This window comes from Dermacentor silvarum, chromosome 1 (genome assembly GCF_013339745.2).
Source record: "Dermacentor silvarum isolate Dsil-2018 chromosome 1, BIME_Dsil_1.4, whole genome shotgun sequence".
In the NCBI taxonomy this organism is placed as follows: Eukaryota; Metazoa; Arthropoda; class Arachnida; order Ixodida; family Ixodidae; genus Dermacentor; species Dermacentor silvarum.
Window position 1 is genome coordinate 321,331,237 of NC_051154.1, and position 14,008 is coordinate 321,345,244.

Genomic DNA, 14,008 nt, shown 5'->3' on the forward strand with positions numbered 1-14,008 from the left:
AGATAAACGAACAGGAGTGAAGGGATCCAACAAGTGCTCGTGAGGCAGTGATCATCACAGTAGAGAGGAATGCAAAGGTAACAGCAGGAACCTAAACTGAACTATCAGGCAAGCGCATAGGAACACGAGTCCATTACAGGCTCAAATGACACAACCAGAGCACCTGCAGTGCCCGCCTGTGTTGCTGTTGACCACCAACCGGTGCTCTCTTGCACGATAGTTGAAGCATCGTCCCATTTGTCCAATACACATGCTGGTGGTCAACAGCAACACGGGCGGGCAGTGCAGGTGCTGTGGTTGTGCGCCACAACTGGACCAAATGACCTTTCTAAGGAAAGCAAGAAACGGCACTGAAATGGAAATAATCGAGACGTTCTTAATAAATAGAGCAGGCAGTCAGTGTGTTAGCACGCAGTCAATAATATTAAGTGACAAAGAATTGTCGTTCTTAATGATAGCCTGTAATCACCGCCAAGATTAGAACATGCAGTTGTCGTGTTTGTATGCCACTTGATTTGAGCCTGTAATGGATGCGTGTTCCTATGTGCTTGCCTGATAGTTCAGTTTAGGTCCCTGCTGTAACCTTTGCATTCATCTCTACTGTGATGATCACTGCCTCACGAGCACTTGTTGGATCCCTTCACTCCTGTTCGTTTACCTTTACTATGATTACTTTGGACAGTGTCATGTATAAAACAGCGTGTTTTCTGCCGAAAAAACAGTTGGAAGTTGGCGCCTGTAAATGTCATTCCTTGTCTAACTTCGTCCTCGTCTGCTTAGCTCCGTACTTTTTGTCCTGAAGTCATGAACCAACTAGCTGCTAAATTACCATAAGCTGGATGTCTTAAAGGTCTGCTACAGTGCTCTATTAGCACCTAAACTTTGGTAAAAATACTGCTATATTTTATATCCAGGGTGTTGTATTTTTGCTGCATCAAATTAAAAACAATGCCTGTGGCAGATAGCACAGTTCTATAATCCTTGATCTAAACTACTCGATGAGGTGGCCATTACTTACGTAAGAAATCAAAATGCTTAATTGAATATTTAACCAAATTACGATGATTAACTCTTTAATTAATTATTTACGGCACATATCTTAATCTACAAACTGTAGCTAATGAGTTTCCAAGGTGTATTCACTTCGAACAAATGTTCTGGGCTGCGCTAGTTTCAAGATATTAACTTTCAAAGTGTCCGACGAAATGCATTAGTGTTCCAGTTACTTATGTGCTTCAATGCAGAAAACAGCGTTTTCTTTAAAAAGTTAACTGGAAAGCCCATTCATTTTGTCGAACACTGAAAATTATCTCGAAACTGGTTCAGTCCCAAGAATTCGTTCCAAATGGCAACGCCTTGCGAACCCACCGGCTATAATTCATATATAGAAATATGTGCTGTAATGGAATTCATTAAAATTTTAATTAGCATAATTATTTTATTTTTCAATTAGGAATTTTGATTTCTCATGGAAGTAATGGCTGCCTAATTGAGTAGTTTAGGTCAAAGATTAGAATTCTGCTATCTGCCACAGGCAATTTTTTTAAATTTTGGTGCAGCTAAAATAAAACACCCTGTATAGTGCATTGTTTGCTGGGGCCTATGCAAAATTTTGTTCGTAAATAAAGGAAATTTTAGCATTCATATGACACCTATATAGGGTTGCCATCTTATACATTGTTCTGTAAATAGTGTCTATAAAGGTGCTGCAATTTTATAATTATTTGCTAGTAAATGTTAGCAATGACCAAAATAAGTGCGCAGTAAGTATAAAAGTGTAAATGTAATTAGAACTGCATTACAATACATTTTTTTTAAAAAAGGTGTAATTTACAACACACTTCATGTGTGCACATCCACTCAATTAGCTCGTATCGCACGCTACCATCCATTGCTGTGCCTCTAGGTCCATTATCGCACACCCCTTGCTTTTTCAGGGCTGCGCAAGTGGACCCACACACACTGTAGCTATACATGCACATGGTCATTCCCAAACATATGCACACACTAGCAGGTCGTTCGGGAATTTTGCAATGCGCCATTCCTCTTCCCGTTAAGGCTCTCCGCACCTCTGACCACCAGGGGACACACTCTCGCTACCTTCGCGTGCACAGCCATAAATAAAGGCGGCATCATGCATCTGACATTGGTTGAAGTTCAGCATCTGTTCGTTCACATGCTCCACCAAACGATATGGATGGATGGATGGATGGAAAACTTTAATGAACGTCCTGAGGTACGTGACTCAGCGCGCAGCGGGCCGCTCCCACATTGGGACAGTCAGGCCATGCCCGACCGCCGCATCATGGGCCCTCTGGACAGCCCATAGTTGCGCCCCGGCATCGGGGCTCTTGATAGCGGAGAGCCACTTGTCCTCATTTATTTGTTCCGTGCCTCGTAACGAGGGGCAACGCCAGAGCATATGGTCTAAGCTAGCGAAGTCATTGCAGTGCCTGCAAGAACTACTGGCATAAGTGTCGGGATAAAGCTTGTGTAATAAAGCCGGGCTGGGATACGAGCCTGTTTGCAATAATCTGAGGGTCAATGCCTGCGCTCTATTTAACTTCTTGTGAGGAAGGGGAAAGTCTCTCCTGCCGAGATAAAAGTACTGCGTAATTTCATTGTATGTTGTCGGTTGATCTCTGTTCTCCACCACTCCTGGCTGGCCGGGGAGTTCTCCATGGTCGCGGAAAGCGAGACCTCGCGCCTTGGAGTGGGCCAGCTCGTTGAGGTTTGAACGATATAGAAAGTTAGTATTGTTCTGCTAGTGCGCTGCAATGCTATGCTAAATTTTCATCTTGTTTCTTGCAGCTTGCATCCCCCAGCAAGTCCACGACGATAACTGTGCAACTCAAAAGCAGCCTGTCCTCCATGCTAAGCAGGGAGATTAAGTAGCCTGGAAAGCAGGTGGTCCTGTAGATACAGGGTGCTTTTTTTAGCTGCACCAAATTTTTAAAATTAGAAATATATATATCTTGGTCACGTTAGGTTTACCATTCGAGTGCACGGATTGGCGGCCTCTAGATACAGAGCAATTTAGTCACTTAAGTGTGTAATTAGTGAAGTTAAGCTAATTAACTTTCTAATTATCAAGTACAGGTGGCTACAACAAATGAGTACTTTGAGGCCCGTCGTCGACACTACCTACCCCAACGATCAAATTTTGAATAGCGGAGTTCATGTGGGAGCTACACGAACAATTAGTTCCCCTTGGAAGGCTCCTTGAAAGCGAAACTGGCCGCAAAAAGAGCGTCTGTGTCATCGATGTCACCGCCCCCCTGGCTTTCGTAACATCTCCGAGGTAAGCGCCAGTCCGGCCCCGCGAGCAGCTTGCATTATTTCCTTGCTATCTGCGGCGTTCGCAGTTGACGCTGCAGACTGATGTGATGTCGTGCCTGCAGTATCTAAAAGCCCAATTTGGCGCTACAGCACAGCATGGTGCCCGACAGAATGACGAAGTAAATTTGGCGGCCCACCGGCATTGAAGCGCTAGGCCAACGCTGCAGACAGCAAGGAGATAACGCAAGCTGCTCGTTGGGCTGGACCGGCGGTGACGTCGGAGACATGACGAAAGGCGGGGGGGGGGGGGGGCGACGACACAGACGCTCTTTTTGCGGCCAATTTTGGTTTCAAGGAGCCTGTGAAGGGTAACTAATTGTTCGCGTAGCTGCCACATGAACTCCGCTATTGAAAATTTGATTGCGGGGATAGGTAGTACTCATTTGTACTCAGTACTCATTTGCTGTAGCCACCTATTGTTGATAATTAGAAAGTTAATTGGTGTAACTTCGGTAATTACGCACGTAAGTGCTGAAATTGCTATGTATCTAGAGGCTGCCAATACGTAGACTCAAATGGTAAAGATAACGTGACCAAGATTCACATCTTTCTAATTTCAAAAATTTGGTGCAACTAAAAAAAACACCCCGTATGTGCTATTCAGTCATGTTTGTGATTACTATGTCAGCACATTCTTAAATAAATATGAACCAACTCAACTATATATACATCTGCTCATTTATTACCCTGTTTAATTTATAGCTAGCTCAACAATGCAGCATTTGTATCCAAATGCCTGCATCGCTAGGTATCCAAGATTGATGGGCATGGGTAGACTCACATGTATAGAACGATGGATAGCCACTCATTGCCAGAAATGGTCTGCTGGAGTTTACATTACAAGTCTTTGTAGTGACCATACTTTCATGTTGATGATTTGTGCCATGCAAATTGAGGAATGTTATTGTAGTGCATAGAAAGCCAAGTGTGCAGGCATTCAGAAGGGTTACTAATTCACTGTGTTAAAATATCAATGAACCCAAAAAATATCTATTGACCTGTGTACTGCAAGCATTCGCTTGCATGGCTAGCAATACAGATGTATGCATTGCGGCCTTTAATGTCAACCTAATGTTAACGTTCAATTGCATGTCATTAAGAAACGCATCAGAAGCTCGTGCGTCAGATGCACATCAGAAACTCGTGCGTCAGGTGCACATCAGAAACTCGTGCGTCAGGTGCACATCAGAAACTCGTGCGTCAGGTGCACATCAGAAACTCATGCATCAGGTGCTCTATAGAAATACGGTGGCCAATTTGTAATAGACTCACATTAGGAATACATCAGAAAGCGCATTAGACAGTCATTAGCCACTCAAATGATTCTGTTGCATAAAGACGTCAGCCTCTCTATAGAAAGACATTAAATTTTTTCATAAGGGTTATGTCAGTCCACTCAGGTTTTCACAGAACTGGTTTACTCATGCAAAATGAATACCTATTCGTAAAATAGAGCGAAATACTTGTGCTTACCCGTGGTCATTATGAAAACTGAAAAACTGATCAGAACTGGAATTCCCGGTGTTCGAACACCACAGTGCCCCGCAACACATGTGATGCCCTGATTTAGCCATCTTTGGTTCATAGAGAAAGAAATTGAACAAGATGGGACACTCCCATAGAGCCCAGTGGCCGAATTGACAGCAGCGTGCCAAGCGGTCGGCATAAATCACTTCCGGTTTCTGTTTTGGCACGCGCAGTTTGAACGCTAGCTAGCACGCCGACTGCGCTTTTTTGCTGCTTTTTTTTGCCCGACCGCGCATGGTCTTCGTGCGGAATCAGTTTATTATTTGGTAAAAATGATTGCGAACGATGTTGTCAAGTCCCATCAAATCTGTGCCACAGTGCAATTTCACATAGTAGACGCAAGACTCCTTGTTAAATGAGGAAATATTTATTTTGCTCTATATAAACGCTCGTTCCGCGCTTTTTGTGCGTTCATCCAACGTTGTGACCCCAGGTAAGCAGTAGTTGCTGTATGAAGCTCCACCGGACGGCAGGAGCTGAAAAAAGTAAATTACAAGCATGTGACATTTACAAACATGAAACAGCATGTTACAAGCATGTGTGTGTAGAGGCGAAACGTGCGAAAGCGGTGAATGGGCGGAATTACAAACAAAAGCAATTCGCTTTTACATACATGACGTAGACAATACACGACTCCATCCCAAACAATACCACAAAATAAGAAAACATCTGATTTCCAAGCATTTCCGGGCATTGCCTGCACATTAGCCGCACAAATTCGCGGGCGACTTCGCGTTTCCAAAACTTGGCGTCGGGCGACGCGATGGTACGCTACATACACAGAGACGGACGCAACAGGCACTCAAGACAAATGCGTGGGTGCAAAGCCTGTTTTCAGTGCTTTAGAAGACGGAATTTTCGAATTACAAGTTTCTGATATGTTCCTCGGCGTTATCTTTCGCGCGTTCTGCCGGCGCCAGCAACACACTCCCATGTTATCACTCTTGGAAATCACCCATCGCGTTTTCGACAGGCGTGAGTACCGAAAGAAGGTGTATGTTGTTGCGGGGCCACAAAAAACGTCACAAACTTGTCCCTCTAAGATTCATTACGCGCCGAACTAGCTTTGTTACCACGGCCGAGCTGCTTATCGCTAACTGTCACAGTGTGCTGTGCGGCCAGCGTGGCTCAAAAGCTAGTACCTCCAAAAATAACGAAATCACTTTTCAGTAATGTTTGGCGTCAGAGAAAGCGACACGAACTTCGCCTAGCAAGGTGCACTAGACTACGCACCACAGCCGAGTTGGTTCTCGCTAACTGCGTCACAGCGCCCAGTGCGGCCACTGTGCCTCAACAGACCCAAAATGAGTTACAATTATCCCCTAGGAAGCGTCAGAAACATGTCCTAGAACGATTCATTAACTCAAATTAACTACGCCAGGACGTCCGAGCGGTTTTTCGCTAACTACGTCATTAGTCTCGGTCCCGTGCTGTAAGCGTAATTGCGTCGTAAACTCTGAAACGAAATTTCTCACCTTACCGTAGTCCAATAGTGCTGTGGTGTCTTGTACCAGTGCAGAAGGAACGCAGGAACACGCCGGGAGCCCAAGAAAACAGGATACATTTAAAAAAAGGAGACGGACGGGTCCCCGCGGGCGAGCACTCAAAAGCGTGCGTTTGAGTGCTCGCCCGCGGGGACCCGTCCAGACACTCCCCCGAAGCGAGCCTTCGCTCGCTTCGGGGGAGTGTCTGGCGGATGACGCATGCATCTGGCGCGTCATTGGCCTGTTGCTAAGTAAGGCAAGAAAAATAAGTCGGAAAGTTCATTTATACGCTAAACGTTTTAGTTTTCGCGGCAAATAATTTTAAAATAAATCAATGTCTGGTAACTTAAGTTCACTTATTTTTTTCGATGCTCGCGGCAGCTATAGCGTTCGGCATATATACTATAGCGTGACGTATGGTGACGTGTTTCCTGTTGCCAGTTTTTTCCGAGTGTCCCCTCTTGCTGAATTTCTTTCTCTATGCTAGGTTGACCTGGTTTCCTGCGTCTTCCGTTCGTTGCACGCCGGATCAAAGCCGCTATTCAGGACATTCCGCCATTTTTTCCGAGGCGTGACGTAGGCGCGACGCTTACAAAATGGCACTGATGGCCCCGTTTTGCTTTCGTAGCGTGACGCAAATTTGATTTTTCGCGTAAGAAACTGTAATCTAGGCATTGAACCAAGCGTTCTTGATAAAGCAAAACAGTTTTCCTCCCCAGTAACAATAAAGCAGCAAGCTCAAAGCGTACGATTATTCCATCAAAATCGTTGCTCGCTTCCGTCATCTGCATGCGCACAACCTGTCGTCTGCTTAATTAGCTAGGATGCGTGTCCTTGGGAAACGGAATGAGTCATCGTGTATTGGCACCCACGCGCTTGCGTTCTACCTTTATGCAACATATGCGACCTACCAGTGATGATGAGCGCGCGCTCTAGGCCGCGTTATCGCTATCTCGTGAAACACAAGTGACTCAGCCCAACTAGTCTGGCTGAGAAGCGGCCAAATATCATGGTAGGTTGCGCGCGCCACAGGCATCTGCTTGCGCGACGCAAGCGCCGGCACTGCCATCTCTTGTTCACTCCGCTGCTTACTCGCACTGCGAGAGGAAACTTCAAGGCGCCGCCTCGCGTACATTTGTTTTTATAAATTAAAAAGTCGCTGTTATCACAGCCTTTGATGACGCGAAAAGTAATTAATATTGATTACAATACAACTGCAGTAGTGAGAAGTGCAAAAAATCGCAGAAAGTTTGTTAGCTTCAACCAATACTATTTCAAATAAACCTGTTTTTAATGAAAATGACGGTTCAAAACACAAATGACAACACCACCCGAGAGCGATGCAAATGCTATGAGGACGCGTTGTGAACAAAATATTTTAATGGCTCCAAACGACAGGGAAAATCTGGCGATACGCATGCCTCTCGACCGCCGTTGCATATGGCCACTCATTACCATAATTCGCGCGGCTCGTTGCACCCCAAATTATAGCGGAAAATCTCTGCAATGGCGGCTCAGTGCAACGTCACGCAACGTCAAATTGACGATTACGAAACGGCCCTTCCTGAAGGACATTCCTTCAGCCAATCAACAAGCTGACATACCGACTATCTTGGAACGCCACCACATATTCGCGAAATTTCAGATGCATTGCACAGGCTTCTGCACGCTACCGTCCACTTTCTTTTTGACACGCTAAAGTCGCAATAGAGGTGCCAAAGACCACAAAAAAGTATTAGTCGATAAAATTTGCAGCTCCACGTCACGTTTCATCATCATGACGAAAACGCACAATTGCATTTTGTAAAACTTCCGTTTCCCGGCACAGATTTCAAAACATATGACCTCTGGACAGCCAATGAGACAGCCAAGATGGCGACTAATGGCGGCCGCGCAGCCGCCATGCGCGTCCAGAATAGAGCCTCAAGTTTCTCTGTCTTATCTTTCCCATCTTCACACTTGGGACGACAACCGAAGTAGACGACCAAGCGCGATCAGGGGTGCGATCTTGTACGCGTTCCAAAATGGAACGGAGGCGTTCCGTTCCATCAAGCCGCACACGATTGGTCAATTTGAACGTCGCGGTTGAAATTGACCAATCGTGTGCGGCTCGATGGAACGGAACGCCTCCGTTCCATTTTGGAACGCGTACAAGATCGCGCCCCTGGCTTCTGATATCGCTGGGCGAGTGGTAAGGGTGAGCGGAAGCAAGTTCGACGGAAGCACGATGGCGACCACTTCCCGCGCTTCTCCCGATTTAAAATTCACAAAAAGAGAAATAAGAAAAATAACTTAGGATGTCCGGCAACCGCTAGGAGCGCGCATGTTCCTTGAAACCGAAACTAGCTTTACTTTCCGGGGGCTGGTTACCAATAAGAGCAAAATTAACATTCGTATAGAAAAATTAGGAGGATATCAATAACCGATTTTGACCGACCTTGCTCATTGAAAGCTCGGCCCACATGGCGTTTCCCAACAAACACACTCGGATTTTGGGTAGTTCAACTTGCCGCATCATCTTTTGCTTTCGTTTGGTCTTTTCTTTGCTTTTTAGCTACCTGCTTTTACTTTTTTTGAACTGAAGCAATACCCTTCTTTAATTTTGGGTGCAGAATATTTGTCGCCGTTCTACAGGTAGTTAAATTATACATTTTCCTACTGATTTCTGGATTATTACTCTATTACTCTACCCATATGGTGCTGTCGCGACCGCCGCATGGCCCAAGTACATATCACGATTTCTGCGATCATAGTTTTGTTCTTGCCTGGATTGTCTGTCTTTCTATGCGTAAAGTTAACTATCTGTGACTGCGCAACATGTTTATTTGTCTTGTTTGACACATTACATACAGGGACGTTTGCTTAAATACGTAGATTTATTGGAGACTTTTCCGTATATTTAAATATCTTGTTTCGAGGTTTTGTGTATACAAGCAGTGAACTTTGTTTCCAGCGACACTTTTTTGCCCTTTATCAAGCTGTATCTTCGCATTTTCTATCTTCGCATTTCTAATGTATAATTTTCAGAACTCCATATTTTTATATGTACTCACCGTTGCGACTACAATCTCGGTGTAATGGCAATGCACGACCGGTAACAGCTGCTCCTGCGCCACCTATTGCAGCGAAGGACAGCATCATTGAGGTTCTTCCTGGCTGTTTATTTTGTGCAAAAATGTAAACAAGATTCTTGAGTGGCAAAGATTCTTCAAAATATTTCCCCTCAACTTGTTCTTTTCATGGCCTTTACGTTTTTCATACAGCTGCATGCACTGCTTTGCTAGTTTTGAGCTGATATAGTTCTAAAGTTCGTGTGATATTCTCTTTACTTATGAAATATACAAAAGAAACCGGGAAGCATTGATATCAGTTATTTCTGCCACAAGTTCTGTGACATGCTAATATATTCTGTTATGAAGAATTTATATTGTTCGTGACAGTGTGTAGCGGTCAATAATTCGTTTGCATCATCTATTATACAATGGCATTGGCAATGCAGTTATTATTCATGTATTTGTTCTCTCGACAAATTCTATGAGGGGGCTGCGCTGCAACGTGAGCCCCCCCCCCCCTTCCTCCCGAACAAAATTTCTGGCTACGCCACTGCTCGGCGCACTTACTACACATCGCAGGGCACTTTGAAAATGAGGCCTGCGCGACCCCGCACTTTGTCCACATCGCAGATCGCTTTCAAGGTATGGGCGCCCACGCGCCCTATGCAGCAGCCGCCGGTAGGAGGAGTAAGTCCCAGTTTGACCTTGGCTGAGCTTAAATGTGGTGGTGGTGGATTGCAGCAGCGGGTGGGTTTAGCTTGAAGGTCAGATTTACGGAACCAGGCATTTTTGGGGTTTGTACCTGGAGCAGCAGAGCTATCGCTCTAAAAGGATAAGATTTCTGCCCAACAAAGCCCAAATGTCAATCCATTTAGAGGAAAATTGGAGCAAGTTGTTCGCCTATATTTCTGGCGATGTCGAGTTCATACCATAAAAAACGCAGCAGATTCAACGAGTTGGGTTCTATATACAGCGAAGCATTATGTGGGTGCATAAAGAGTCGAAACACGAGTACACACACACACACACACACACACACACACACACACACACACACACACACACACACACACACACACTTCGTCATTACCATGCGGCCGCAGATGCGCGAAGGCGATATTTCTGGTTCTTTTTTTTCTTGCCCCCCGCGTGGCCGGCGCTCCCACTGCCGCGGATGCGTGGAGGCGAACGCCATCTGGTGGTGGTGCAAGGAGCCCAGCGGTCCTCTCGGTGCGCGTAATTCTTTGTGAGTGGTTCAGCTATTCGGCAAGGGGACAGCCAGGCCGCCGCCGCGGTCACGAAACCCGGCGAGGTTTGCAAAGAACTGCTTCGATTTTAAAACTATTATTCTTTATTACAACGCAACAATTATTTCTGCACAACTTAAAAATTTACTAATTGGTTCGCTAAACTGAGCACAACTGAAAGGTCGCTCCAGCGTATTGAAATTATTACTGTGGACATTCCGTTGTTTCTCGCACTTAAATCAAAATTCGGAAATATCAAACTCCAGGTAGCGGAAATGACAGGTTGGAATTTGTGAGGGTAATGTTGTATTCTACTAGTTCTTATCAGTGAAGCATACACAAGCCGGTCAACGTCCGAGGATTGCCGAAGTATCTACGATTTGCATCCAAGTACATGACGGAAGCACCACAATGAGGCGAGCGTGAGATTTTATGCAATAAGAGAACTCGAGAGGAAAACCTGGTTGGATCAAGCAGACAGAGCAGATTTACTTTCAGAGACGTGCTGCTGAAAAAGGGCAACAATCAAGGCATCGAGTTCGACACGTGCGCGCGTTGCCCGCGTTAGAGCCTTGGGCAAGTCAGCTCTGCGTCCGTGAGGCTCTGCACGCTGCGTCCTCGCAGTTTGTCCGGAGAGTGGCAGCGGGCGCGCAGCCGCCGGTCCGAGTGGCGTCGAAGGTGGGCCAGCTTGCAGTCGCAGTGGAGGCGGTTGTCTGCGTTGTTCGGAAAGAGCAAGTTTATTACTGGTTTATTTGATTTTGGTTTTTAACACAAGACAAACACCCTCTTTGAAAATACAATATTAGCCTATGCGGTCCCGGTGTACGTACACATTTGTGTAGGCGACTTCAAGTCAAGTGGTCGCCCTAAAAAAGAAAAACACCAACAACAAAGCAAACAGCAGCAACACTACGCAGATTAAGAAGTTACAACAGCGCGAAAGACGGGGCTAAAATGTGAAGAGCACAAACGACGAGGCGCTGACATACAACTAAAGTTTATTTAGTACTGTGAGTAGACCATAAATGCAGAAAATGGAAAGGGGATCATGACGCCAGTGCAAGAGAGTTCGTATCATTTGTTACGTTCCAGCTACAGTGAGCTACAATAGAGGAAGTGTGCTCTGAGGCGCCGCGCAAGCGAAGCTGCCGATGTTACATGGAAACGAAGGCGCGTTGTGGCGCCATTTGACTGCAATGTAGGGAGCCTTCAGGAATGGCCGTGTTCTCGCAGGATCTTTACAGCTGTGAAACCACTCTTACGACGTCATTATCGCGTGGAAGACACAGTGTAGATTCGGAACGCTTTCTGCATGTTTAATGCGATTAGCATCCTTTGCCTGCTTCTCGAGTTTCCAGCGTATCTATCTATCTATCTATCTATCTATCTATCTTCTTACCCTGACCCCGTGGCCCAAGCAATCACCAGCCTGTCAATCCAGCTCCTTGATCTGGGTCTCGCCATGACGTTGTCGTCACGCCTTCTACGCCAGACCAAAAGCACTAGGTGTGTGCTTGTGGTCGTTATGCCATCGTTCTCACGGCTTCATCATCCGGCTATCACCATGCCGTCGTCTTTATACCATCGTCATCATACGGTCGTCATGCATTCGTTGCGGCACCGCCAAAGTGATGCCGTCGTGGTCGTTCAATCATCGTCATTTCAGCTTCGTGATCTGAGTCTCATCATGACGTCATCATCCCTCTCATCATACATTGCTCGAATGTTAATCGCATATTACCGCCGACAGTCATCGTGAGTTGAATTAGGTCAAATTTTTTTTCAATTTTTATATCGAATTCATTGTTTAAAATATTTGTTAAATACGCTTTTCGGAGATAGTGGGAAACTGGAACAGCATTTACTTTAACGAAAACAACGTTTATTTAGGTAAAAGTAAGACGGGGAGACTGGAATGCGGCGTCTCGCTCGGTGCGTAGCCGTCCCTGTTCTGCCCTTCCTCCCACGCACACCCACGCGCACGGGAGGGAGTTCACTCCGGGTACACCGGTTTCAAGTTACACTGCCGCGGAAACCGCCGGCCGGCGCCACTCGCACAGAGATGGCGTCATCTATGAGCGCCTCACACACCCAGAGCGCGCGCATATCCATCACGACATGTAGCTCATATTAACTTGCATGCCTTGCTATAGAAGGCTATAGGCCTTTCACATATATAGTAGGTGCCGGCCAGAACACCCAAAGAGAGGAGCAACTTCTGCCTTCTTGGCATGCTAGCAGCGGTCTATATGGTAAGCGTTGTTATGCCCGAGGACAGCCGCTTTGTGCATTTGCTTATCGCACAGCGGGACGCGTTCTAAGAAAGGCGTAAAAAAACCGAATGATCTTCAAGGGCTATTCGGGTGTCTATCATCACCAGTTCATTAACTCAATCGCAGGTGAGTGCTTTCAATGATACCAAGGGTGCACAGGGGCTCAATAGCACATGGCGCCGCCCTCATGTGTCTCTTCGATGCTCGTCCTAGGCGGGCACGTATCCTTCGACGCTTATGAAGTGGCAAAAGGGAAAAAAATAAGGCGTTCTCTAAGAAAGCAAAGTTTTTTTCTCGTGTTCTGAAAAGGTGTTGCGATCACCTGCTGTCGGAAGCAATCGTCCCATGTGATGTGGGTTTAAAAAAAAAACATCAGCACGAACGTTCCAAATAATCATTCGTAAGTGACATGGTTCTGCATCCAAAAAGCTTCACCTGGAGAAGGAGAAGACCAATAGTATAAGGCTTCGGATTAGTTTCGACCAGCCGTGATTCGGGGACATGCACACTGATCTATGCAGATGGCCATCATGCATCCCGCTGTTATCGATACGCGGTCGCTACCGCTAGCATGACGGCGCGGCATGCTTACCTAACTGAACCTAATTAGTCCAGTCCTTATTTTAATTTTCTTTATTTATTCCATTTTAATTACTGCATTTTCGCATTTTTCTTGCTCCTGCACGTTCGCATTGTTATCTTGTCGTGGCATGTTAAGCATTTTCGTGTGCGACCATTCAAGCATCAGCCTTCTTCCTGGTACATGCAAACTATGGCAGTGCACGTCATATGCTGATATCATTCCAACGGGTAGGGGTCGTTGTTTCACATCATGGAGCTGCCCGAAATTGCGCAATTTCTGGTCCCCGTCTCTTCACTTCACATAGGTGGCACCCCCTCGTCGATACTTACTTCCAAGCAGGACAACAGTCCCGGTGTCATTGAGCACACCGCCGAGTTCGTGCTCCTCGATGGTGGCGATCTTGTTTCCCTCCAGGTCGAGGAACGCCAGGGCCGGAAAGCCCTCGCCGAAACCATCCGGAATGGCATTCAACTCGTTGTAGCTTGGAGCGAAAGAGAAACGC

The 14,008-nt window shown here is 46.0% G+C and overlaps 1 protein-coding gene across 1 annotated transcript in view; it reads right to left on the reverse strand.

The window, feature by feature from the left end:
• Nucleotides 1-10,932: 10,932 nt before the first annotated feature.
• Nucleotides 10,933-14,008, reverse strand: part of LOC119442794 (chondroadherin-like protein) — a 45,070-nt gene continuing 41,994 nt past the window's right edge. Inside the window, exons 3-4 of the mRNA XM_037707823.2 lie at nt 13,836-13,987; nt 10,933-11,363 (exon numbers count right to left, since the gene is read on the reverse strand). Coding sequence (XP_037563751.2) covers nt 11,215-11,363; nt 13,836-13,987 — 301 coding nt within the window. The 3' untranslated portion in view covers nt 10,933-11,214. The remainder of the gene's footprint in view (nt 11,364-13,835; nt 13,988-14,008) is intronic.